Raw genomic sequence first — 27,129 nt, forward strand, 5'->3', positions numbered from 1 at the left:
TTCCCTTTTCTCATAGGCCTCTGCGTACAACTCCACCAGTCGTGGCGTCAGTACTCCCACGAACCTTTGATAAAATTCAGGGGGGAGACCGTCAGTCCCAGGGGTTTTCCCCCTCGCTAGGTCTTTTATAGCAGTCTGCACCTCCAGTGCGGTCACTGGCACCCCTAATTGTTCACTGTCAGGTCCTGGCAGTGTTCGCAGTTGTAAGCCACTCAAATAAATGTGCAGCGTGTCCCTTTCTGCCAGCAGTGGTGCACTATAGAGGGTCATGTAGTAAGATCTTAACTCATCATTAATGTGCGTCAGTGCATGCAGTATAGTCCAGTCCTGGGTCGTCAGGTGGGTAATTGGAGTGCCCCTGCTTTCTGGTTTTATCAGCCAAGCCAGTAGCTTCCCAGCTCTCCCCTCCTCCTCGTGAATTCTATTAGTGTGCTTATTATAGTAGTGGCAGCAGAGGCGTTCTAGTGCCTCATTATGCGCTTCCTGCGCTGCTGAGAGCAGTCGAGGTGCCTCTGGATTGATACCTAACTCCGACTCCCACCTGCATAGTGTTGTCTCTATGTGAAGGACTTCGGCCGTCAGATCCCTTCTGATTCCCACTGTTTGACCTAGGCAATGGCCCCAGATTACCACCTTCAGAGTCTCCCACTCCACCCTCCGATCTGAGGCTGTCCCTTTATTTAACGTGAAGTTGGTCACTAAGGCGCCGCAGAAGGCCTTGTCTTTTAAGGCTCTAGGATACAGGCGCCATGTCGGGATTGGTGGTAATTTCTCAGCTATCTGCATCGTCACTAGCAGTGGACTTTGATCTGACACTGTGCAGTCTAAATATTCTGAGTGTGTGAACGTACTGCTAATGCTGGCCGTACAGAGCATATGGTCGATTCTAATATGTATTTGATAAATGTGGGAGTAGTGTGGGAACTCCCTGCTGTGCTGGTGCTGCAACTGCCATATATCCTCCAGTTCCCACCCAGATCTCCAACTCATCAGGCCCTTAGCCACCCTGATTGCCGTCACCCCCACAGAGGTGGAATAGAACGGTCTATATCGGGTTCAGGGACAGCGTTGAAGTCTCCCCCCAGGAGATAAGGACCGCCCGGGTGTATGGCCTGTCGAGCAGACACCTTGTGTAAGAAGGAGACCTGATCTTGGTTGGGCGCCTAAATGCTCACCAGCACCACCAGTCATCCGCACAAACGGTCTTCCACCAAGACATACCAGCCCTCTCTGTCCGCGTCCACCGAGACTGTCTCATACGGCACTCCCGCCCTCACCTAGACCAGCGCTCCACACGCATATGCAGAGTATGTGGTGGCAAACAGTTGCCCTGGCATCGTTTATGAAGTCGGTCGGCCTCCACTTTGGTGAGGTGTGACTCCTGTAATAGTCCAATATGGACTCCCCTTCTCTTCAGGTATGTCAAGATACTGTGGCGTTTTGACATTCTCCCCATTCCCCGAATCTTCCAAGACATCAGTTTAAGAGTAGTTACTGCAGGCATCAGGGAACCAGCCTGTCACTCGCCGCTAGTTCCCCACCACCCCTCCCCATCCCGCCCCCCAGCCCCACACACCGATCCTCATCCTGGGCATCACCAACAGCAAGAACATCAACAATAGTAATCAATCCCCAACTCCCCTTATCAGAGGAGGGCAACTACGTCAGAGACACGGCTGCTTGAATCACCAACCGTTTGCCTTGGCTGGCTTGTGTCTTTGTTGGCCCAAGCACCCTGTTTCTGCGGGTGCGGTCACCAGAGGGGCGTCTCTTTTTCCGATGCCTGGCCAGTGGGGGCTCATGCAGGTTCTGATCGTCTGTCCCAGTTTTATGCGTTTCAAGCCAGGATCATGCTTCCTCTGGGCTCAGACAGAAAAGGGTGTGGCCATCCCACATTATTTACAGTTTCGAAGCAAAGAGCAGAGCATATCAAATCCCTTCAGTCCGTAGGGCCTTTTTCACTTCAGTATTAGATGCCCTCTTGGCCAGCACCACGGGTGTGTAGTCTGGGTACATACTGACCCTGCTGTTCTCCACGTCAAAGGGCCCTTCTTCCCCCGCTTTGTGAAGTAGCAAGTCCTGATCCTTATAATGGAGCAGCATGGCCACAACAGGTCTGGGGGGGCTGTCCCAGTGCAGGAGGCTTGGTCGGAGCCTGTACTCTCCCTCCAGGGCAAAGAATGGTGTGAGCTGGTGAGGGCCCATACGTCCTTTCATCCAGGGTTCCAAGTAGGCCACTACTCGTTCTGGTAGGCCTACTATTCGCCATTGTTATGCCGGCTGCGGCCCTCAGCGTCTTCAGCCCTATGTTCCAGTCTCTGCACTTCCTCCACTGTGGCTGTATTCGCTCCACTCTCCCTTGCGCTCCTTGCGGGTACTCTGGGCCGCGCCCAAGCAGGCTATGGAAGGCCGAACCCACAGTGCTCACTGGCGCTAGTACCTCTGCCCAGGTTGCACCTCACAGTTCTGACCCACCATGATGTATCCACTCACCTTTTGTGCCATGAGGGTCTGCCAACGCTACATCAGGTGCCATCCGCCCATCCACTTCTACTCTGGGCAAGGTGGGGGGGGCTGGAGCCCCATCGGCCCTCATTCTCCTCCCGTCTTCACCGTTATCCGCCACTTCTTGCTTCTGCCCCCCAAGGGCCTGGGGCCACTGCAGGGTCTGTATGCACCAGCGCCCAGTGTTCCAGCACGCTATGCCCACCGGCGGTAGCCGGCACACACCACTAATTCATTAGGGACAGCGTGCGCCCTACGTTTTGTGTGGCCGTGCTGTCTCTGCTCACCGCGTCTTCAGCACCGCCCCTCCGCACCACAGGAGGCTGTTGTCCTGCGGCTGCTCCACTCCCCGGCTGCTTGCCGCCGGGTCTGGAGCCGTTTGTAGCCCGGAGCTGCTCCCGGATCAGCAGGATGATCTTCGGCGGTTAGCTCCACCCCCCATATACATATTTATAGTGAGGACCTAGTTTCCATATTTCCACAAGAAAAGCACTTTTGACTTTATCGTTTGGTACGATTTGACAAATCTTCATAAAAAATTTCAAAAAAATGTCCTCTAAGGTCTTGTACATGGAAAGTTTTGGGGTGATCCGTCAAGCGGGGGCGTGAAAATGAGGCTGGGGTGGGTTAAAAAAAAAAAAAAAAGTGCTTTTCCCATGTTAATTCAAATAGAGACTTTGGACATGGCTACAGCCTAAACCACTGGACGGAATTATTCAAAATTTGACAGAAAGGTAGTTTTTGGTCCAGAAAGCGCCCTTTTTTTGTTATTTGTTATAAATCAGTTCATTCGTTTTCGAGAAATTAAAGGAAATCCAAATTTGTATGTCTAGGGACGCGACGACTTTGAGAATATCCCGGATCTTGGGCAGCGATCTGATTGGCTGCCAACCTTTCAACCAGGAAGTGTTGGCAGCCATTTTGGGACTCTGTTTCAGCCAAGTCCCAAAAATAAACACAAAAAAAGAGAAAGGGCCAGGGTACGAATAGCCTAGCCCGCTAGCCTTGATCTGGGAACACCGCCAGGGCAAAAAAGCATTTTTTTTAAATTCTCTGTGAAATGTTTTCTAATGTAGCCCCTGTGTGGGCTGGGTCCATGCATATATACTTAAAAAATGGAGGGGGGTGCACAGGCCCCTCATCAGGGGTTTCTAAGCCCCGGAAACCACCACCTCCCAAGGGCTAGTTTAAAATAAATATATGGAGGAGGCTGTTCCGAACATCAACTTTAAGAACGCGGCCACAACAACGACCACATCTTTACCACACATTCCTTTACCACGCCTTTACCGCGCACGCCTTTACAGTGAATTTTGTTGTAAAAGCATGTTTGGTAAAGGAACATGCTTGGTAAATTGTCCCCCGCTCCAGCCCTTAAAACTGCCCCTTCCCACACTCACCATGAGCCCTAAAAGTAGCCCCACCCTGTCCTTCAAACTACCCCAACCTCCGGCTCCCGCCCTCAACCCTAAAACATCCCCCGCCCTGAACTCTAAAACTTACCCCACCCTGTCCTTAAAATCTACTCTGACCCCTCCACACCTGCCCTGAACCCTTAAACCTTACCCCTCTGTCCTAAAAACTATTGGACCCCCTTACTCGGAACCCTAAAACCTACCCTGTCCTAAAAAAAAAACTACCCCGATCCCTCCGTCCCCGCCCTGAACCCTAAAACCTACCTACCGTGCCCTGTCCTAAAAACCTACCCCCGCCCTGAACCCTAAAACCTACCCCCGCCCTGAACCCTAAAACCTACCCCCGCCCTGAACCCTAAAACCTACCCCCGCCCTGAACCCTAAAACCTACCCTACCCTATCCTAAAAACTACGCCCTCAACCCTAAAACCTACACCGACCCAGACCCACTTACCCAGCAACCGCATTCCTCTCCCGACTGTTCCTGCTGTGTGCCTGAACCACGCATATGGATGGTGCTTTAACCATGCATTTGCGTGGTTCAGGCATGTGTGGTAATCCTTGTGTGGTTACAGCCGTGTAGTAAAGGCCGTTTTCCCAAGATCTCATGTATTGACTGTGACGAGTGGATTCTTTCTGGTAATGTGCTGCTGAGACCAGAGATTGTGTCCTACCTTTTAAAAACTACAAGTATTAAAATGGCCTACAAGGCGTACCAGTTTACCCCCCTCAATATACATTAGTAGTTTGCAACATCTTCCTGCCCTTTTTCCAGGATGATTGACATCTTACTGAAAAGCTCCCTAACCAACCATCCACCCCCCCTCCACTGGAGCGTGTTACATTTAGCAGAAATTGAACCTCAGCAGGAAGCACTTACAGCTATAAACAAAGCAGGTGCCAGAGTTGAAGCTCCTCTTCTGTAACATACTAATCATCCTAATTTCGTGCGCATGGTCAAGGCAAAGCAAGTCTCTTTTTTTTCTCTGCAGTTCCACCTTGAAAAGTTATCGGTACACTTTGATAGAGGTATTTACATCCTTGCTTTTTTGGCGCTTGATGTCTCATGTACTCACTGACGAGTAGAATTCCTTCTCGTCGTCTGCTTAGATTAGAGGTTGTGTTTTCCCTTTTAAAAACTACATGTATGTAAAAGAACCCAGAAGTCCCACCCTTTTGGCCCCACTTGATATAGATTAGTGGTATGCAAAGTCTTTCCCTCATTTTCCCATAATGATGGACGGCTTACCTAAAGGTCCCCCCCCTAGCGTGATTCCCCTTGATTTTGGAGACACGTTCTTGATGCACAGGAATATGATCACCTCTCCAACAAAGAACCACTTCATAAGTGGAATGGGTTTAGGTGGTTGTAGGGGGTAGGCATCAGGCCATGGCCTGCAGCCAATCCCTATCGTGCACAGGTAGGGGGTGGGTGGTTATTGGGTGTAGGCTGCAGGTCCGGACCATAGTCCAGGCCCTTCGGCCAACCCCTGCCGTGGGTGGACTAAGGCCCTGCAGCCACTCCCTGCTGCACACAGCTGAAGGCTGTGTGTGGTGCGGGGTTGGGTGCTTATAGTGGGGTTGGCCACAAAGCCTGGTTGTATGGAGGTTGGAGTCCCTTAAAGGAGTTAAAAACATAGAAATTCACTGAAGAAAAAAAAAAAAGTTACAGGACGTTATGTTTAGGAATTAGTTTTTTATTTTTAAACATAGAAATTCACTTAAAAACCAAACATTACAGGGACGCTTTAGTTAGGCTTACATTTCAAACATACAAAACCATAGAAATTAAGCAGTTATAGTTAGAATTCTGTCAAGTAGCTATAACTCGCACACTTGGCATGCACTGCTAACGACCCCATATATTACATCACTCATAACATAATCTATGGCATCATTGATCACTGCAGTGAAATTATTGTTGAGAAAAATTGTGCATGACGGGGTGCCAGTTATAGTCAGACTGCCACCTTGCTGGGGCAAATTTACTGAAACAAATGCTGGGGGAGGCCACATGCCCTCCCACCAAAAGCTCCCCCCCACAGCCCAGGGGACTGCCACCTCCCCCGCGGCAATCATTATAATACATGGGTGGGACCCATGCTCCCCAAGGACCATCCCCTCCCCAGGGCTCCCGTACCATAATGTAGGGGTCCCTTGCGGACCCCTGGGTACCACCACCTCTCCAGGGCTAAATTCAAACAGTGGAGGGGGAGACGCGGCCCCTCTCTTGGATCAATAGATGGCCCTGGGAACCACCACCACTCGGGTCTAGCTCCTGTTACCTCCCGAGGTGCTCACCCTCAGGAAGTAGATGTTTGCTTTTGCTAGGCGGGAGTTGACAGCTCCCACCAAGCAAAAGTAAATATAACTCCGCTTTTTGCCAAACAGCTGCTGCTTGCTGAAAGCGGAGTTTTAATTTCTTTCCCTGCCAGCAAAAAAATGCGTACAGGCAAAGAAATGAAAATAGCTCCCCGCTTATGGGAGTATTGCTGGCTCCCACTTGACGCAGGGAGCTGGCTAGTAGTGCGGCAGTCTTCTGGCAGCAAACATCTTGCTTGTATAACTCTTTGAAGTAATTAAAGAGTGACTTCAAAGCGGCACACAAGCAGGATGTGTAGTACAGATATTGAAGTCTTTTTCCCACCAAAATCTTTGGGTTGAGGCCAACCCCCTATAATCAGCGAACCCCAGGCCAGGCCCTGTGGCCAACCTGCCGTGCATGGCGCATGGTTAGGTGGTTATAGGGGGTTGGCTGCAGGTCTTTCCCACAAGCTAGGCTCTGTAGCCACTCCCCGCCATCCACGAAAATTCACTTAAAATAACAAAGGTTACAGGGACGTTATAGTTAGGCTCACATTTGAAATTTACAAAACCATAGAATTTCACTTGTTATAGTAAGTTATCTCAAACTATAACTTATGCCCTAAGGTAACTATAACTCGCGCCCTTGCCATACACTGCTAATTACCCCACAAATTACAGCACTCGTGATATCTTTGATAACATCATTGCATTATTTGCAGTAAAATATTTGATGAAACAACTGTGCATGCCGGGGGCGCAAGTTATAGTTACCTATGGGCACAAGTTAGTTACTTTAGATAACTCTGACTTTAACATGTGAATTTCTATGGTTTTGAAAGTTTCAAATGTGAGCCTAACTATAATGTCCCTGTAACCTTTGTTTTAAGTGAATTTCTGTGTTTAAAAAAAAATCTGTTTCCTGTCTAGAACATCCCTGTAACGTTTTCAGTGGAAAAAATAAATATATATATATATATATTCACTAAGAAAACAAGAGGTTACAGGGACGTTATAGTTATGTTGATACCTTACCCATACAAAACCATGGAAATTCATATCAGTATCCTTCTATTAGGAAACTATAACTCGTGACCTAAAGTTACTTAACGGCATGAGTTATAGTTGTACTTATTTGAAACTAGAAGTACAACTATAACTGCTGAATTTCTATGGTTTTGTATGGATAAAAAAATCAACTTAACTATAATGTCCCTTTAACCTCTGGTTTTGTTGGTGAATATTAACCTATTGGCGGTCACCACTAAGTAGTTATAGTTTGGACCTAGTTTCCATAGTTTCTAGTTTCTATAGAAAAAGCGTTTTTTGTTTTGCTAATAACTTTGGTGCCGTTTGATGAACCTTCTCAAAATTTTCCAGAAAACAACGATGGTCACTTCAGCTGCTGTCTGGAAAGTTTCGGTGTGATCGTCAAGTGGAGGCTGACGGGGGAGGTGGGGAGTGAGAGAGAGGCTTTTCTCCATTCATTTTTCAATAGGGATTTTGAACAGCGATAGTGCCTGAGCCACTGAACGGAATTACACCATATAGTAATTGGTGTAAATCGGTTCAGTAGTTTTGGAGACCGTAAAGAAAATTCAAACTTGTATATGTAGGGGCACAAAGGCTCCCGATCTCGTGCTAAGATCTGATTGGCTGTCAACACTTCACCAAGGAAGTGTTGGCTGCCATGTTGGGAATCTGCTTCAGAAACAAGCGTTAAAAAAAAAAAAAATCTCGGGTGCTGGGAAAATCGAACTCCCCCGGGAGCTAAAAAAAAAAAACATATTTTTTTTAAATCACGGCAGAGTGCAAGTTAAAGTTACCTTAGGGCACAAGTTATATCTACTTTAGATAACTATAACAGGTGAATTTCTATGGTTTAATACATTTAAAATGTGAGCCTAACTATAACGTCCCTGTAACTTTTTGTTTTTTAAATCAATATATATATATATGTTCGGTGGCATGTGTAGCTGCAGGTACAAATGCTGTGCATTATCCTGCCATCTAGTGTTGGGCTCTAAGTGTTACAAGTTGTTTTTCTTCAAAGAAGTCTTTTCGAGTCATGAGACAGAGGGACTCCTCCCTTACGGCTCCATTGCGCATGGGCATCGACTCGGTCTTAGATTGTTTTCTTTCCGCCATCGGGTCCGGACATGTTCCTCTTCGCTCCATATTTCGGTTCGGAAAAGTTAGTTAGTTATCAGAATATTCAACGGTATTGTTCGCTCTCGGTACCGGTTTAGTGTTGGCACATCGACACCGAAGAAAGAAGCGCTCCGGCGGCCCTTCGGGGCTTCCACTCCTCACCGGGGCCTGGTCGGCCCGACCGCGTCCATCTTCAAACCTCATGGACCGGACCCCCTTCCACTTCTGCCCCAACTGCCACGCAAAGTATCCTTATACAGACCAACACTTGGTCTGTATTCTGTGTTTGTCTCCTGAACACAGGGAGGATACTTGCCAGGCCTGTCAGCAATTTTGATCCAAGAAAACACTACGAGATCGAAGAGCTCGAAGACTCCAGATGGCGTCGACACCGGCCGAGAACATCGACGTCGAGGAAGAGGAGAGATTCTCCATTCGAGATTCGGACTCAGACGAGTCCGAAAGTGAGCAGCCGAGGACGCAGCAAACCGTGAGTAAACCAGCCCCGGCAAAGACTCACTCGAAGATCATGAAGGCCAAGGGGATGCCACTGCCAACAGGCCATGGCTTAACCCGAAAACACAGTGACCAAACATCGGCACCGAAAAAGGCCTCCCACCAGCCGAAGACATCTGACTCCGGTCGAGATACCGGCTCTGACCCAACTCGGCACCCCGAAAGTCAAAAAGGCTTCTTCGGAGCCGAAAAAGACTCTCCAAAAAGCTTTGGTGCCGAAACATGCAGTCTCGGAGCCGAAACAGGGCTCCTATACAGAAGAGCACGGCCTTTCGACACAATTACAAGAACACAGATTTGAACAAGAACTGGGCATGGGAGAGCCAGATCATACCCAGAGGAGGTTGCATATACAAAATGACACAGGGAAAATTCAAACTCTTCCCCCAATAAAGATCAAACGCAAGCTCGCATTCCAAGAAACTGAAATGCAGCCAAAAGCGAAAGTGGCTAAAGAGAAAATACCACCAAGGTTCTCCCCACAGCAATCTCCATTACATTCGCCACATCTGTCCCCGGTAGCAACTCCACCATTGATGCAGTCGCCAACACACACGGGGATGACTCAAGATGACCTGGATGCATGGGACTTGTATGATGCACCGGTCTCAGACAATAGTCCCGCTTGCTACCCGGCAAGGCCGTCACCACCTGAGGACAGCACTGCATACATGCAGGTGGTTTCAAGGGCAGCTACATTCCATAATGTAGCAATGCATGCAGAGCCCATAGAGGATGACTTTTTGTTCAACACCTTGTCATCTACTCACAGCCAATACCAAAGCTTGCCAATGCTGCCAGGCATGTTAAAACACGCCAAACAAGTGTTTCAGGACCCAGTAAAAGGCAGAGCCATCACGCCTAGGGTGGAGAAGAAATATAAACCTCCCCCAACTGACCCTGTATATATCACACAACAATTAACGCCTGATTCAGTGGTAGTAGGAGCAGCCCGGAAAAAGGCAAACTCCCAAACCTCAGGAGATACACCACCGCCCGACAACGAAAGTCGGAAATCCGATGCGGCAGGCAAGAGGGTGGCAGCACATGCAGCCAATCAATGGCGGATTGCCAATTCTCAAGCTCTACTGGCTCAATAGGACAGAGTACATTGGGATGAAATGCAACATCTCATTCAGCACCTTCCCAAAGAGTTCCAGAAACGTGCCCAACAGGTTGTTGAGGAGGGCTAAACTATCTAACAACCAAATAAGGTCGGCTATGGACTCAGCAGGCACGGCGGCAAGGACAGTGAACACGGCAGTAACCATTCGTAGACACGCATGGTTACGTAACTCCGGATTTAAGCCAAAAATCCAGCAGGCTGTGCTGAATATGCCTTTCAACGAATAACAATTGTTTGGGCCGGAGGTGGATACGGCAATAGAAAAACTGAAAAAAGACACGGACACGGCCAAAGCCATGGGCGCGCTCTACTCCCCACAGAGCAGAGGCACTTTTAGGAAGCTGCACTTTAGAGGGGGGTTTCGTGCCCAAACCACAGAGCCTTCCACCTCACAAGTCAGACCCACATATCAGGGCCAGTATCAGAGAGGAGGGTTTCGAGGACAATATAGGGGTGGACAGAGGGACAAGAGGGAAATTCCAGAGCCCAAAAACCCCACAAACCAAACAGTGACTTCAATGTCACAAACCCCCACCACGCAATACCAGTGGGGGGGGAGACTTACCGCGTATTACCACAATTGGGAACACATAACTACGGACGCATGGGTCCTAGCCATTATCCAACATGGTTATTGCATAGAATTCCTACAATTGCCACCAGATGTGCCTCCAAGAGCACACAATATGTCCAAACAACACTTAGACCTATTACAACTAGAAGTCCAAGCATTGTTACAAAAAGAAGCAATAGAACTAGTACCCAGCCATCAAAAAGGAACAGGTGTCTACTCCCTGTATTTCCTAATTCCAAAGAAGGACAAAACACTGAGACCCGTATTAGACCTCAGAACACTGAATCTTTACATCAACTCAGATCACTTTCACATGGTGACACTTGAAGACGTGATTCCCTTGCTCAAACAATAGGACTACATGTCAACATTAGATCTCAAGGATGCTTATTTCCACATACCTATACATCCTTCCCACAGGAAATACTTAAGGTTTGTAATCCAAGGCGTGCATTACCAATTCAAAGTGTAACCCTTCGGCATAACAACAGCCCCAAGAGTATTCACAAAATGCCTTGCAGTAGTAGCCGCTCACATCAGGAGACAGCACATGCATGTATTCCCTTACTTGGACGATTGGTTAATAAAAACCAGCACTCAGCAACAGTGTCTTCTACACACATTACGTCATAGAAACCCTACACAAACTAGGGTTCTCTCTAAACTACCAAAAATCACATCTACAACCGTGCCAAATACAACAATACTTAGGAGCAACAATCAACACACAAAAGGGGATTGCCACTCATGTCCACAAAGGGTACAAGCCTTCCAAAATGTAATATTAAACATGTACCCAAACCAACGCTATCAAGTGAGATTTGTAATTAAACTCCTAGGCATGATGTCTTCATGCATAGCCATTGTCCCAAACGCAAGACTACACATTGCCTAGCAACACAATGGACACAAGCACAGGGTCAACTTCAAGATGTAGTTTTGATAGACTGCCAGACACACTTCTCGCTTCAGTGGTGGAATCCTATAAATTTAAACCAAGGGCGGCCATTCCAAGACCCAGTGCCTCAATACGTGATCACATCAGATGCTTCCATGATGGGTTGCGGAGCACACCTCAACCAGCACAGTATACAGGGACAATGGAACGTTCACCAAAAGCAACTTCACATAAATCATTTAGAACTGTTAGCAGTGTTTCTAGCATTGAAAGCATTTCAACCACTAATAGACCACAAACACATTCTTGTCTAAACTGACAACAATGTATTGCCTAAACAAACAAGGAGGGACACACTCATCACAACTGTGTCTCTTAGCACAAAAGATTTGGCATTGGGCGATTCACAATCACATTCGCCTAATAGCACAGTACATCCGAGGGATTCAAAACCAGTTGGCGACAATCTCAGTCGAGATCACCAACAAACACACGAATGGGAGATTCATCCCCAGATACTACAAACTTACTTTCTACGCTGGGGAACACCAGAAATAGACCTATTTGCAACAAAAGAAAACGCAAAATGCCAAAACTTCGCGTCCAGGTATCCACACCCTCAGTCCAAGGGCAATGCGTTATGGATGAGTTGGTCAGGGATATTTGCTTACGCTTTTCCCCCTCTCCCACTCCTTCCTTATCTGGTAAACAAATTGAGTCAAAACAAACTCAAACTAATACTAATAGCGGTGGGCTCGCCAACTGTGGTACACAACACTACTACACCAGTCAGTAGTACCTCATATCAAACTACCAAACAGACCAGATCTGTTAACTCAACACAAACAACAGATCAGACACCCGAGTCCAGCATCGCTCAATCTAGCAATCTGGCTCCTGAAGTCTTAGAATTTGGACATTTAGACCTTACACAAGAATGTATGGAAGTCATTAAACAAGCTAGAAAACCTACTACAAGACATTGTTACGCAAACAAATGGAAAAGATTTGTTTATTACTGCCATAATAATCAAATTCAACCACTACATGCTTCCGCAAAGAACATTGTAAGCTACTTATTACACTTACAAAAATCTAAACTAGCATTTTCTTCTATTAAAATACATCTCACAGCAATATCTGCAGATTACACATTCAACATCACTTTTTAGAATCCCAGTCATCAAAGCATTTATGGAAGGTTTAAAAAGAATCATACCCCAGAGAACACCACCAGTCCCCTCGTGGAACCTCAATATTGTATTAACACGACTCATGGGTCTGTAGCGAGAATAAGAATGGAGCACACTGAGAATAGTTAATTACATGTAATAGCTAAGTCCATGGATCCTTTAATTCTACTAACACTTCTAAGAATGGATGTAGTATAATCCAAGTAAATATCAATTATGTGTAATGGCTTCAAGATTTCATTACTGAAATCACAAATTTAATACAAAACCAAAAATAACAATGTAACACAAATGTGTACATAAAAATGACTAGAAACAGAACAACATATATATCACAACACTATTACATTACAAGTATAAATGACACAAATCTAACACAAATCATCTAATTAAATGACAAACAATTCAACTCCAAAGACTCTGAGTCCACGCACACAGGTCCAATTAGTCCATAGAGCGAGTGTGCACTATCCAATGCGTTTGACTTGAGGCAATGAAGGTTCTGTCATCCAATGCAAGACATTTATTGCAAACTCCAAACCAGATTCAGCCGACACGTGTTTCGTCCCTTGAGGGACTTTATCAAGGCTGACAAAACAAATTATACAAGCTCTTGTTATAACTTAATGTCCCATTACTCATTCAATAAATATCTATTATAATCTAAAAACATACAACACACACATCTTCATAAAAACCACCGCATTTATGTCAAGTTCCTAAAACTATGGACATTGTGAACAAAAAACCACGACACCAAAGTCTCATAATCATAAAATCCAATCTATGTGACCCGCAAAGATATGAGAACCAGTCCACTGTATCTTATCCAGTGATGTCTCTAATATTATACTTTAAAAAAGTGATGTGCAATTTTAGTTACCATGTGGATAAACAGCAGGTATGTTGTTTCCATGCTGGTTAGTACTAATCATATCACCGAAGGGAGTGAAAAAGAAAAGTCCTTAAGTGACTGAAAGGTCAAAATAGTCACTAATATAATCTATGATTATGTCTTAGTTGACGCCTCAGTGCCACAGTTCTGTACCTTGTCCTCCTATATTTAATATGCACTGCTCAGGCTACATTCGTCCAATGGGGTGCAGGGGCACTGTCCATCTGTAAGATAAAAAGGCAGTGTCCCATATCAAATCAAAACACCCACAGTGTTAGACTAAAAATATCTGCCAGGGGTTCAACCAACCTGGGCTGATTTGACTCCAATGGAAGAATTCCGAATGAAATAAGCTTAATTGGCATGACCAAAGCATCCTAAAGTTCTCAGAGATTGCTCCCAAACCCAGACACTGTATAGTCTGAAACAAATATAGAAATACAAAGGTATGGTAGCATTATCAGCAGTATTGTTAATACATTGCCATACAACGAAAGTGAGTAACATATGAAACTCCCCACTAGTTTCAAAAGTCTCCAAAAATACCAATTATAAAGCGTGTCTAGCATTCAATATGCATATCCATGATGAAAAAAGCCCCATCCCTTTAACTATTGGAACTTCTACTCCTACCTTGTATGTAGCGACCTCATCGCAGACAAACGTCCTTCCATGTACACAGCGCGAAACCGACTACCTATCGAGTACAACTTTATATAGTTTATTGGAATGGAGGTAGGACTCATTATTAAAACGCTTGTTTGTTGTCTCACCCCAAACGATATCTCGCCGTAGCACTAAGTTGACCGCCATCTTTGAATTGTATATTGACCCTGTCAAAAGTGCCAATTATAGAGAGCGGCCAATTGAAACATGGCCCAATCACCAGTTTACAACATCCCAATAAGGTCCACATACCTCCCTCACTGCTGCCGTCTGGTGCCCGCATTATTGGCAAGGACAAGCTGATATTAAAGTCCACGCCTGCGCCCATACGCGCAGACTACATCCGATTCCGGGCGCCATCTTGAGTGAACTCGCAATGCATTTAAAAGTGTACGTATCTCCAAAGTGCAGAGTACACCCTATTCCGTTTGGGAGCAGGTGATCGATCTGGTTTCCATAGAAGGCGGATTACTAAAGCACATCAAAACAAACTTTTCACAAAATCCCATTTGTTGTGTAAGACACCATCTTGGAATGTTTACCTTCCAGAATCGATCTAATTTCCATAAATGGCAGGTTGTTGATCCACATCCAAACAAACTTTTCACAAAATCTCATATGTCGTTTAAAAACACCAACTGGCAATAGTTCTCTGCCAGAAACAATCTGATTTCAATCAATGGCAGATTGTTAATCCATATCCAAACAAACTTTTCAAAAGACCAAATATATCACTCAAAATACCATCTTCAAATGGTTGTCTGCCAGAAAAGGAGAACCAAAGCTGCAACGAATGAGCCAAAAACTTAATACACATATCCACAACATGTGACACGATATGAGCTCTACTAAAATCCATTATGAGTATATCCTCTCCCTAATTCATCAATTGGTGTCAACAATATCCAAGCCACCACCTGGTTAGTCTGGATCATAGTCTACTAAAATCAGTAACTGTGGATGCTTGGCTATTTTTATTAAGTACATTCACTTGGATTATATCCAAGAAACTTCTTTTATCCGTCTAACAAATGTGGCCATTCCCACCAGTAAACTTAGTGTAAAATGATGTTAGTATCTGGGCAAGTCATGTTGCAAATGTGTTAGTTAGTAGATGTGACCATGTGACATGCAAGATTTTGGTGTGCCATGCTTGATCGCATGGTTGTCTTGCTCCACCCTTGCTAAACTGACATAATAACAGCATTTAAAGTTAACATAAAGAGCATAAACATTCCGTAATGACACAACTTTCTGTGGGAACATATATAATCATAAAAAATGGTGCATTTCATGGTCTAAATTCATGCCCAGTTGTATACTCTTCAATCTAAGTATCCATTTTGACTAATTTCTTCTAAGTTCTAACTCACGATTTCCCCCTCTTGGATCTGCTCTTGTCTGACTGATGCCCATGTATTTTAACATAGGGATCTCCAATGTGGAGTGTTCCTTCATCACATGCCGTACTACTGGAGAAAATACATCATTATTTCTCAAGGCCCGTACATGTTCTTGGATCCTCTACTTCAGAGGTCGAATAGTACTCCCTACATAGATCTTTGTACATTCACATATCAGAACATAAACCACATATCTAGTGTTACAGTTGATAAAGTCTTGGATCTTATACAATTTACTGCCATTGAAATGGAAAGTGAAAGTCTTGTGTAGCGCCAAATGGCATATGTTACATCTGCTGCAATTGAAGAAACCCCTAGGGTTTTCAGGTAACCAGGTTAATGATTTGACCTTAAATGGTGGTAAAAAGCTCTTACATATTAAATCCCTAATAGTGGTATCTTTTTTATGTACCATGTGTGGCTTGTTGGATAACATGTGTTTTAGAGTATTATCAGTATGTAAAACATTCCAATGTTTGAACAAAATCTTATAGATATCCTGGCTATTTTGGTTAAAAGAAGTGCAAAAGGATATTGATCTTTTGGATATGATGTTCTATTTTCCCTTATTTATTAAGAGTGATGATCTTGACAGTTTATTAAGTTTTTTTCTTGCATTGTTCAAGATTTGTCTAGAGTAGCCTCTCTGAATAAACCTATTCTCTAGTTTGTTCAATTCTGCCTCACAGAGCCTGTTGTTGCTACAGTTTCTCTTTACTCTAACCATTTCCCCAAAGGGAATGGCATTAATTTGTGCGGTCGGATGAGAACTGTTGGCATGTAACAATGCATTGCAAGCAGTCAATTTGCTATGTAAATTAGAAAGTACGCAATTGTTCTCTACAAATATTTCCAGATCTAGAAAGTTGATCCGATCTTTACTGTGTTCATATGTCATTTTGATATTGAAATCATTGTTATTGATATGATGAATAAACCTAACCAACTGTGATTCATCACCAGTCCAGATCATGAATACATCATCAATATACCTTCCCCAAAAGAATATATGATCCGTCAAATCGGAAGGACCATTCATCCACAGATGTACTTTTTCGAATAGTCCCATGTACAAATTTGCATAGGAGGGCGAGAAGCGTGAGCCCATCGCCACTCCTTGTGCCTGTCTATACCATTTACCTTCATGGATGAAAACGTTGTTCTCGAGTATAAATCGGATCATGTCTACTATCATGTTAGTGTGCTCCAAATATGAGGCCGATCTGTTTGCCAGAAAATGACAAATGGCTTCCAGGCCCCTATTCTTAGGTATGCAGGTGTAGAGGGAGCTAACATCTAAAGTTACCCACGTCATCTCTGGCGACCATGCGATGTCTTCTAGTTTCGCCAGAACATCATGTGTGTCTTGTAGATACGATGGAAGGTTCTTGACAAACGATTGTAAAAAGCTGTCAATGTATTTCGATGGTGTTTCAGTGGGCGAATCTAGACCTGATATATTAGGTCTTCCAGGTGGTGCTGTCTTGTGTTTGTGGATTTTAGGAAGTATGTATATGCATGGTGCTTTAGGATAAGCATTACAAATATATTTGTATTCTGCATCAGAAATTAGACATTGTTTTAACCAATTGCGTAGTAATATCTCTAGGTCCTGCACAATTTTGGACAAGGGATTATCCCTCAGTTCTATATATGAGGTTTTATCTGTCAATTGTCGGTTGATTTAATTGCTATAGTCCAATCTATTAAGAATGACTATATTGCAACCCTTGTCTGCTTCCTTTATTACTATGTCCCGGTTATCACTCCGAATTTTCAAGGCCAGTCTTTCATTCTTACATATGTTAGATGAAATATGCGATCTACCCTCATCAAACTTTTTTTCAAGTTTGTTTAGATCCTCCACAACCAACCTCTGAAAGGTATCTATGGCATTGTCACTAGACAGCACAGGTGTGAAAACAGATTTCGGTTTAAATCCACTATTCAGTGACCAGTCCTGTGTAATGTTCAGATCACTTAGAACTTGTTGTGTGTCCTCAGTCTCATTATCCATATTGTTGAGTGAGAGTAAAATCTGAATGTCCTCAATGTCTTTTATAGTGTATGTGCTAGGTGATATTTCTGATCCTCCTAGATATGTGTTCTTATATTTTTCTGCAAAATATTTTTTCAACTTCAACTGCCTTGAAAATTTGTACGGATCAATCTGTACCTGGGTCATATTGCAATGACTTGCAGGACAAAATCCCAAACCTTTTCTCAATATTTTTATTTGCTCACTGGATAGAACATAGTTAGACAAATTAACAATTGAAATATCGTCATTGTATACATAGTTGACCTCAGCACGTCTACCATGGGAGTGTGTTGATTATAAGTTTTCGGATATCTGTTCTTGGATGCTCTGGTTTGCACTTCCATTGAATTGTTTGGCCCTACCACTCCTCTTTCTTTTGCCTCTCCGTGTTCTTTTGGATTTGATTGTACAGTTTGGGGAAATTTTCTCCTGTTGCCTAGTCTGTATCTCTTGGCCTCCCATAAAAAACCAGAAGGGACACTAGAATTTATATCTGAGGTTAAACTGGAACTATCACTTTGTGTTTCCCTTTCCTGATCTGCAGATGTTATTTAAACCTCCGACTCACTTTCTGACATTTGTCTGTTCATATTTGTCTCATTTGCTATAGATTTGGTTGAGATACCATCGAACCTTTTAGCAAAGGTGTAAATGCGTCCTTCCTTATAGTCTCTCTCATCTCTCCTTATTTTAGTCATCTTTTTATCATTGATGTATACTTGATGTTTGTCTAGAACCTCTTTTAATATCTTGTCATTTTTTTCCTTCACTTCTGGAAGATTCAAATTGCATATCTCTGCTTCCAAATCCTGTATTTCCCTCAGTAAATTTTCTCTTTTCTGTTCGGCATGTTGAATCAGTATGGTCATCATGCCCTTTGATACTTCAAACAGCAATTGTTCCCATTCCTGTAGATGTTGGGGTGATAAATCATCGAAGGAAGGGAAAATTACAATTCTAAGCCCTCGGGGAACTTTTTTGTCATTAATGTATTTTTTCAAAACTGTAGCGTCCCACCAGGGGGATAGTTCCTGTTTACGCAGTTTTTCTAATCTCATGTATTTCTTTTTCATTCCCTCTGATTGCTTATTCCTACTCTCTGTACTCGAGACTGGTTCCGTTTGTCCTGAGAACATTGTAGAGAAAATCTGTTCTCTATCATCATTAAACTGATCCCTGTTCAAAGAATGTGCTGTTTATATAAGTTAGCCCTCAATGAATAGGTACTTGGGTCTCTATTTAGGAAGTGCTGGCCGGTTTATGAAACTTATTTCATTACACAAAATAATCGACAACAGAAAACCCTAACACAAGGCCTCACGTTCCTATGATATAGAGTGTGATGATGGTGCTCAATACATTCTAAACATGCCTGTTGTCAAACATGTATTGCGGGGCAAGAGAACTTGCGCCATCAGACTCATCCACCATTTGAACCCATGCACTCTTGTGAGATGCAATACTTAACCTGGAAAGTAGCCTTCCTAATAGCTATCACATCTCTTGGAAGAGTAAGTGAAATACAAGCATTTACTATACAAGAACCCTTTATACAAATACATAAACATAAAGTAGTTCTCCGTACAAATCCCAAATTCTTACCAAAAGTTATATCACTGTTCCACCTAAACCAAACAGTGGAACTCCCAGTCTTTTTCCACAACCAGACTCAGTAGCTGAAAGAGCCTTACATACATTAGACATAAAGAGAGCACTAATGTATTACAATGACAGAACAAAACAATTTCGCCAAACAAAACAATTGTTTGTAGCCTTCCAAAAACCTCATGCAGGAAATCCAATATCCAAACAAGGCATTGCCAGATGGATAGTGAAATGTATTCAGACCTGCTATATTAAAGCAAAAAGAGATCTACCTATTACGCCAAAGGCACACTCCACTAGGAAAAAAGGCGCTACAATGGCTTTTCTAGGAAATATACCTATGACAGAAATCTGTAAGGCAGCCACATGGTCTACGCCTCATACATTCACAAAACATTACTGTGTAGATGTGTTAACAACACAACAAGCCACAGTAGGACAGGCTGTATTACGAACATTATTTCAGACAACTTCAACTCCTACAGGCTAAGCCATCGCTTTTGGGGAGATAACTGCTTACTAGCCTATGCACAGCATGTGTATCTGCAGCTACACATGCCATTGAACGGAAATTGTCACTTACCCAGTGTACATCTGTTCGTGGCATGAGACGCTGCAGATTCACATGCGCCCTCCCGCCTCCCCGGGAGCCTGTAGCCGTTATAAGTTGACAAAACTTGTACATTTGTAAATTTGTAAATATATACTATTTTTATACACATTATGTACATACATACTTACTCCATTGCATGGGCACCTTTACTATATACACAACTCCTACCTCACCCTCTGCGGGGAAAACATCTAAGATGGAGTAGACGCCCATGTGCAATGGAGCCGAAAGGGAGGAGTCCCTCGGTCTCGTGACTCGAAAAGACTTCTTCGAAGAAAAACAACTTGTAACACTCCGAGCCCAACACTAGATGGCAGGATAATGCACAGCATGTGAATCTACAGCGTCGCATGCCACGAACAGATGTACACTGGGTAAGTGACATTTTCCATATATATATATGGGAAACTGGCTTTTTTAGATTGAATTCCCACTTCCTGAATATATCCATAAATGTGACTTTGCCTGGGAAAGCCTTGGCTTGTCTGAAAAATACATCTATACTGCTACCGTGGCTGAGCCTCAACCCACACCTGACTTCTAAACTAATTCCTGTAACACTAACTCCATATCATTCACCTCTTATTTAAAACAAGGTAAAAGCATAGTTAGAAGCTAGGAAACGACCCCAAACAGTCCAAGATAATTCAGTTTGAGCTTTCAACACTGAAGGATGAAAATGCCCTAGTTTATTCTCTCAAATAGCACCATCTTGTTATTCAGCACTCTATGGTGGAGGGACCTATTGAATTATATGCATTTAATGTTTACAAAATGCTGTCCTCAGAGTGTCTACCACCCATGTGTCAACAACAAAACAGCAGGATGTCTACTTGCTTTTTTTTACAAGTACTACACATTTTTGTGGGAGAAATTGGAAGATGACCGTCTTCTTGATGTAGTACAAACTGATGACGATTGTTTCTCCCTGCTCTTTCATTCTTAATTATCCTCAGAGTGTCTACCACCCATGTGTCAACAACAAAACAGCAGGATGTCTACTTGCTTTTTTTTTTTTTTTTTTTACAAGTACTACACATTTTTGTGGGAGAAATTGGAAGATGACAGTCTTCTTGATGTAGTACAAACTGATGACGATTGTTTCTCCCTGCTCTTTCATTCTTAATTTCCTTTACTGTCCCTTTTCCTCTCCACATCTCCCTTTTCCCTTCTGACTTACTCATTCCGCCTTTCTTGTTTTATATCAGTTCTCCTTCTCTCTCTGCCCCTCATTAATAAGGCACCATTTCTCATTAAGAAATCTTAGTCTTGGTTTTATCAATTATAATTAAGAGAGAAGAAAAAGGATGTAAACACCACACCACTGACTTTTTGAAGGTGTTTAGAGTAAGTCATATACATATTAAATTCTATTTCGACACGTGAAAACGCCAAAAATAGCTTTGCTTCTATTTTCCTTTAAAGGCACAAGCTAAAAAGAATTACGATTAATAACCATTGTTGTTTTTTTTTTTTTCACATAATTTGAAAACCTTGACAAGTTCCCCTGCGGAATTAACATAAAATAGCAACTGGAAACAGGAAGTTATGAGGTTGATAGTGAGATTGAGGCTATTTGTGATACTTTGTAAAGAAAGTTATTATTTTCCCTGTTCGCTAAACTGTGGAATATGCTCTCTCTCTTTCTCTCTCTCGCTCGCTCTCTCTCTCTCTCTCATTTTCTTTCTCTCTCTCTCTCTCTCTCATTTTCTTTCTCTCTCTCTCTCTCTCTGTCTCTCTCTCCATATAAAAACCCATAAATGATCACCTTCTTGATACGAAAAACGTGTTTTTCCTTAAAGATGTCTAATGCTGTCTTTTCATAGCTTATTTGGCAAAGACCAGCTGATTCTTTTGTATTAGTTCAAGAAATCTACCTAAAATATTGATGTGCTTCATTACAATATCAAACTTTTAATCCTGCCAAATGTCTTTGATGCACTTAGCTGCATGAGGCTTTCCTGAGTGAGCTATTGGTGTGTTTTCTTTGTGGAGGTAATAAAGATGTACATTAGGTTGCATAGTATTGATGACGTAAGGGATGTAATTGTGTAGGTGGGTGCGAGTCGTAGGTATTGTGAATGGAGCTACTGTAATCGGACACTGAGTTTGCCGTCTGTGTGTGTGTGTGTGTGTGTGTGTGTGTGTGTGTGTGTGTGTGTGTGTCAGGCAGAGGATCCAAAGCTTGGACCTATTTAGGCTTTAACAATGTCTAAAAGTAGACTGCGTTTGTCCTCGACCCGTGCCTATAATAAAGAGGCACACACACTCTGCTTTTAGTGTTCACTATAGTTAGGCTATATCGATCTCTTTTTGTCCTTAGGCTCTGTAAAAAGAAAATATGTTGATTGCCAAACGCCTAGCCACGTTCTGGACAGGCTCAGGTTAAAGTGCGGGTGTGTCTATGCCGCCAGGATGAAGCTATTATATCAATTATAGACTTTAAAAAAATAAAGGGAATTTCATGCCTTAACTTCCAAGATGTAAATATCAACACATTACCACCCTCTATTGTCTAGTGCACTTGCTTGTTGAAAAATAAGATAAATGATTTCTCTAAGAGGCCTGTTGGTTTAAACATTCACTAAACTGGATATGGGACAATTGACATCAGAATTATTTGCATTACTATCGTACTTCAGTCTAACACTTAGTTTACTCCTAGCAATAATTATAGATAGGAAATAAAACTGATGTAATCCACAAATGTTTGAACCTACCACACGTTTAACTTCCATACTTATTTCACAATCTTGCATTACCTTTTAGTGCTATCTGCGGTCATTTAGATCATACAGTCAGTCATTCTAATGTGTTTCTAAAAGCACATTGGTACAGTTTTCCTTGTCTTTTCACTATGCAAATATTATGCATTTAAACATGTTCTCAGTTTAAAACTTGTTTCTATTTGATCAGGTGACATACTGGTCTTTTTGACTGGTCAAGAGGAAATCGACACGGCTTGTGAGATCTTGTATGAGAGAATGAAGTCCCTTGGGCCAGATGTGCCCGAGTTAATCATCCTGCCTGTGTATTCTGCTTTGCCCAGTGAAATGCAGACTAGAATTTTTGATCCTGCTCCTCCCGGCAGTAGAAAGGTAGGAGAAGCAAATTAAATGTCTTTTAGATTACCAACCTATTTTGCGCACTGACTGTTCTGTTGCTATTGCCAGTTACTCAGCTATTAAAGTAGGAGAGGCACTGGGATGGACTGAAGTATCTAATGGAGTAACTGCTTTCAAATGGGAGCTTTTGGAAATCTTTGGGTGTACTGCAACTGACAAACTGCATGTGGAACACTTCCTGCTCTATGCTACCAAGTGCATGTATAGGTTTGTGACCTAATAATAATGCAGGGGCAGAATTAAGTAACACGTGTACACAGAATATTCGAGCTGGTTGTTTTTCTCGTTAAGGTATTAGTACTGGGGTGATTTTATAATCATAGACCACATTATCCAGGCACTTGTGCTCAAATGCCTCTTCATTTTGTCAACAAATGTAGACTTTTATTGAGGAGACTTTGATGTATTCTGTCAAAGATGGTGAAGGGGTTAAGTGTGATTTGACCACTTTAGCTTATTTAGTATAAGTTAGAACTTTGTTGTTTACATGATAGTCAGTTTCTCTAGTGGGTTCTGGACAGAAGCCTACCTGCCAAGGGTTCAGCAGCTTAGGAAAGTCTGGGATGAGACTTGATTTCTTACCTTGGTCAAGAAAACATGGATTCAAATCCTGTCTTCTATACTTTGACCATAAGTCTTTTAATTTTGATCAGATCCTGTAATCTCTCTTTTCCCGTGTCTTTGTTACAATGTTGTACATATGTTGAACTTAAGTATGTAAAAACTATACAATGTGCACACCCTAACTGTTCAGCTACGGCTCTTGCTGTAACCCCCTTACTTTTGTAATCTTATCTCAACTGGACTCTATGCTCTATACTATCCTATGCACAGTACCACATGATTGAAATGTTATGGTATAATAAATAGTTTGTCTACAATACATGTTGCTGTTACTGAGAGTTAAATCTCCCCTGCATGAAAAACCTAAAATAAAAAAACACTAGATTACTACCAGTCAAATTTATCAAACATATGTTGATGAAATTTTGAATTCGAAGATGCAGTAGTCTTACTTGGTAAGTACTTTTCGAGTTAGCGATTTTTTTGAAGTATAGAAAATACAGCTGTCAAATCTGAGGCATGCGCCTCAAATGTGGTAATGTTATTCTATGGGTGTAGAGCATACATTGCACAGTCATTTGCAAACAACTTACAGGACTGTTGTTGTGGACTTTAGGTGAGTAGAGGCCAAGGTACTAGAAAGCACCAACCGTTTATGTTTATCTGCCCTGGGGTGTCCAGGTGCAGAGGTGCTTCGAGCGGTGGTAGCCTCCGAAGCTACACATGAGTCATTGGGGAAAAATACCTATAGAAAAGAGGCTGAAAGTAGGGACTGGAGGACTCCGCGTCTCGAAGAACCGATAGGTCAACTGGGCTGTACTCCTGGGCACTTTCGGGGTCATTCCGACCCCGGTGGGCGGCGGAAACCTCCAAAAGACCGCACTGCAGTCAAATGACCGCGGGGGATCATTACAACTTTCCCACTGGGCCGGCGGGCGATCTCCAAAAGATCGCCCGCCGGCCCAGCGGGAAAGCCCCTGCAAAGAGGAAGCCGGCTCCGAATGGAGCCGGCGGATTTGCAGGGGTGCGACGGGTGCAGTGGCACCCGTCGTGATTTTCAGTGTCTGCAAAGCAGACACTGAAAATCTTTGTGGGGCCCTGTTAGGGGGCCCCTGCACTGCCCATGCCAGGGGCATGGGCAGTGCAGGGGCCCCCAGGGGCCCCACGACACCCGTTCCCGCTAGCCTCTTCCTGGCGGTGTAAACCGCCAGGAACAGGCTGGCAGGAAGGGGGTCGGAATCCCCATGGCGAGGATTCCCTGGGCCAGGGGAAAACCGGCGGGAAACCGCCAGTTCCCCTTTTCTGACCGCGGCTTTACCGCCGCGGTCAGAATGGCCCGGGAAGCACCGCCAGCCTGTTGGCGGTGTTTCCTCTGCCCTCCACCCTGGCGGTTTGAAACCACCAGGGTCGGAATGAGGGCCTCTGTATCCTCTTCCTGGTGAGTTGATCCCGCGGTTAGCTCAATGGTCTGCAAAATGGTGAATCAGACAGTCATGGTTGGTGCCTACTGATGCAGGAAAGTGGCTCCTTCACTCCAGGTGAGATGCTCACTGGTTGGAGAAGTGTTGGCAGGTCTCCAAGGCTTTTGGAGGATGCACAGCTCCAGGATGAGTTGGGTCTTTGCAGTTGTGACAGTAGCAGATAGGCAGGTGCTGGTGCCAAAGCCAACAGCTAGTCCACAGTTCTTGCTCTGGTCGACTCTTCTTTGTCCTTCTTCTAGGAGTCAGACAAATCTACGTTTTTGGTGTCAGGTGGCCACCTAAATACTGAATTTAGGGGCGTTTAGGGGAGTGTAGGGTAGTAGCCAATGGGTTACTTAGGCCTGGGGTGACTACACCCCTTGCATGACCACTAATTCCACCAAAAAGAATATGGTGGAACTCTTCTTTTGTGGAGCACATCCCGCTACCCGCCTTATGGGTGTGGCTTGCCTGGTAGTGCACCACGCCTACTGCATAGCTAATTGCCTGCCTGTCCTGTTGCCAAATGGGCCACAGGGCAGGGAGTGGCATTCCTCAGGTCTGGGGGAAGGCATGGTCGCATATCAAACGGCCGCAGAGGCTTTGAAGCCTCAACTCCTGATACTTTGATTTGCTAGCCATCCTGCTGGAGGGGGTGATAATACCGTCCACTGGAGCAGGCATTGCTTCTGGCCTCTGAGAGAGAGCGGTCTATCAGCTCTAGGGGGCTCAGAAACTTGTTTGTGGTGGCATGCTGGTCGATACCAGTCAGCCAGCAAATTAGAAGACTTGTGGGTTTCATGGGGCACCACTAAGGTGCCCTCTGGGTGCCTGTCATAATAAATCCAATACTGGCATTAGTATGGATTTATTAAAACAAGGTGTTTGATACCAAACACCACAGGCTTCAGTGAAGCCATTGTGTAGCTAGGTAACTCGTGGTGACCAATGCCAAGCACAACCTTAAGATGACTTCCCTGTTCACTTGTAATATCTAGTAAGCGAACTAGACCTCACTGGGGCATATCTGCTAATGCAGCTAAGTCCTCACGTAAAATACAATTCACCCTGCTTTAGGGCTCTAAGACCTGCTGTAGGGATAACTATCATAGATTATAAACAGTGACTTTGGCATGGCACAAAATGAGTGCACCATATCCTGTTTTCACACGTGGTGTGTACCATGTCACACACCCTGCAATGGCGGTCTGCATGCAGTTTGTAGGGAGGTCCAATAGGGTGGCATAATACACAGCCCTTAGGGACCTTCTTTAGTACACATGCCCTAGGTGCCAGGGGTACCGTTTAATAGGGAGTTACAGGGGTGCCCAAGTATGTGCCAATTGTACACAATCAGATTAGTTTACCTTGTGTTAGGGACGGAACACTGGCACTGCGGACCTGGTTATCAAGAACCCAATGCACCTTCAGTCGAAAAACCTCAGTACCATTGGCAAAAAGGGTACTTTCCTACACCCTCTCTTGGTGAATATATGTACAGTAGTTATATTATGATAGAATAACATTTTATTATGTTTGTGTTTCTTAAGAGATTGGAATGCAACCTAAAATAAACAAAAGGACATTTCTCTTGCAGGTTGTCATTGCAACAAACATCGCTGAGACCTCCCTGACCATCGATGGCATTTATTATGTTGTGGACCCAGGCTTTGTGAAGCAAAAAGTGTACAACTCAAAAACTGGAATCGACCAGCTTGTTGTGACACCTATATCGCAGGTACTGACATTTTTTTGCTTTACACACATCTTAAAGTAAATTAAGAAATGGATCCTAAACAGGCAAGAAATCCAGTGATGACATTTGCTAGGCTCTTTCTTGTCGAGTTGACATGCGTAACAGTATAGACATTTGAGGTGTGATACCCAAGTACAAGTGTAATGCAAAAAGGACAATATACCCTCTTACCATTCTGTGGTGTTTTATTCCCATATATATTTATGTTGGTCATTTACGCCACTCCAAGAAGTAATAATAGATTAATCTAACTTCATGAGACAAATAACGTGTACAAATTTCACATTGTCATCACTTAGTAAGAAGAAATGTGTTCAAA

General features: G+C 43.7%; 1 protein-coding gene across 1 annotated transcript in view; it reads left to right on the forward strand.

The window, feature by feature from the left end:
- Positions 1 to 27,129, forward strand: part of DHX8 (DEAH-box helicase 8) — a 251,735-nt gene that overhangs the window by 170,129 nt on the left and 54,477 nt on the right. Inside the window, exons 16-17 of the mRNA XM_069237773.1 lie at positions 22,822 to 23,003; positions 26,652 to 26,792. Of these exons, the coding sequence (XP_069093874.1) occupies positions 22,822 to 23,003; positions 26,652 to 26,792 (323 nt within the window). The remainder of the gene's footprint in view (positions 1 to 22,821; positions 23,004 to 26,651; positions 26,793 to 27,129) is intronic.

This window comes from Pleurodeles waltl, chromosome 6, assembly GCF_031143425.1.
Source record: "Pleurodeles waltl isolate 20211129_DDA chromosome 6, aPleWal1.hap1.20221129, whole genome shotgun sequence".
NCBI lineage: Eukaryota > Metazoa > Chordata > Amphibia > Caudata > Salamandridae > Pleurodeles > Pleurodeles waltl.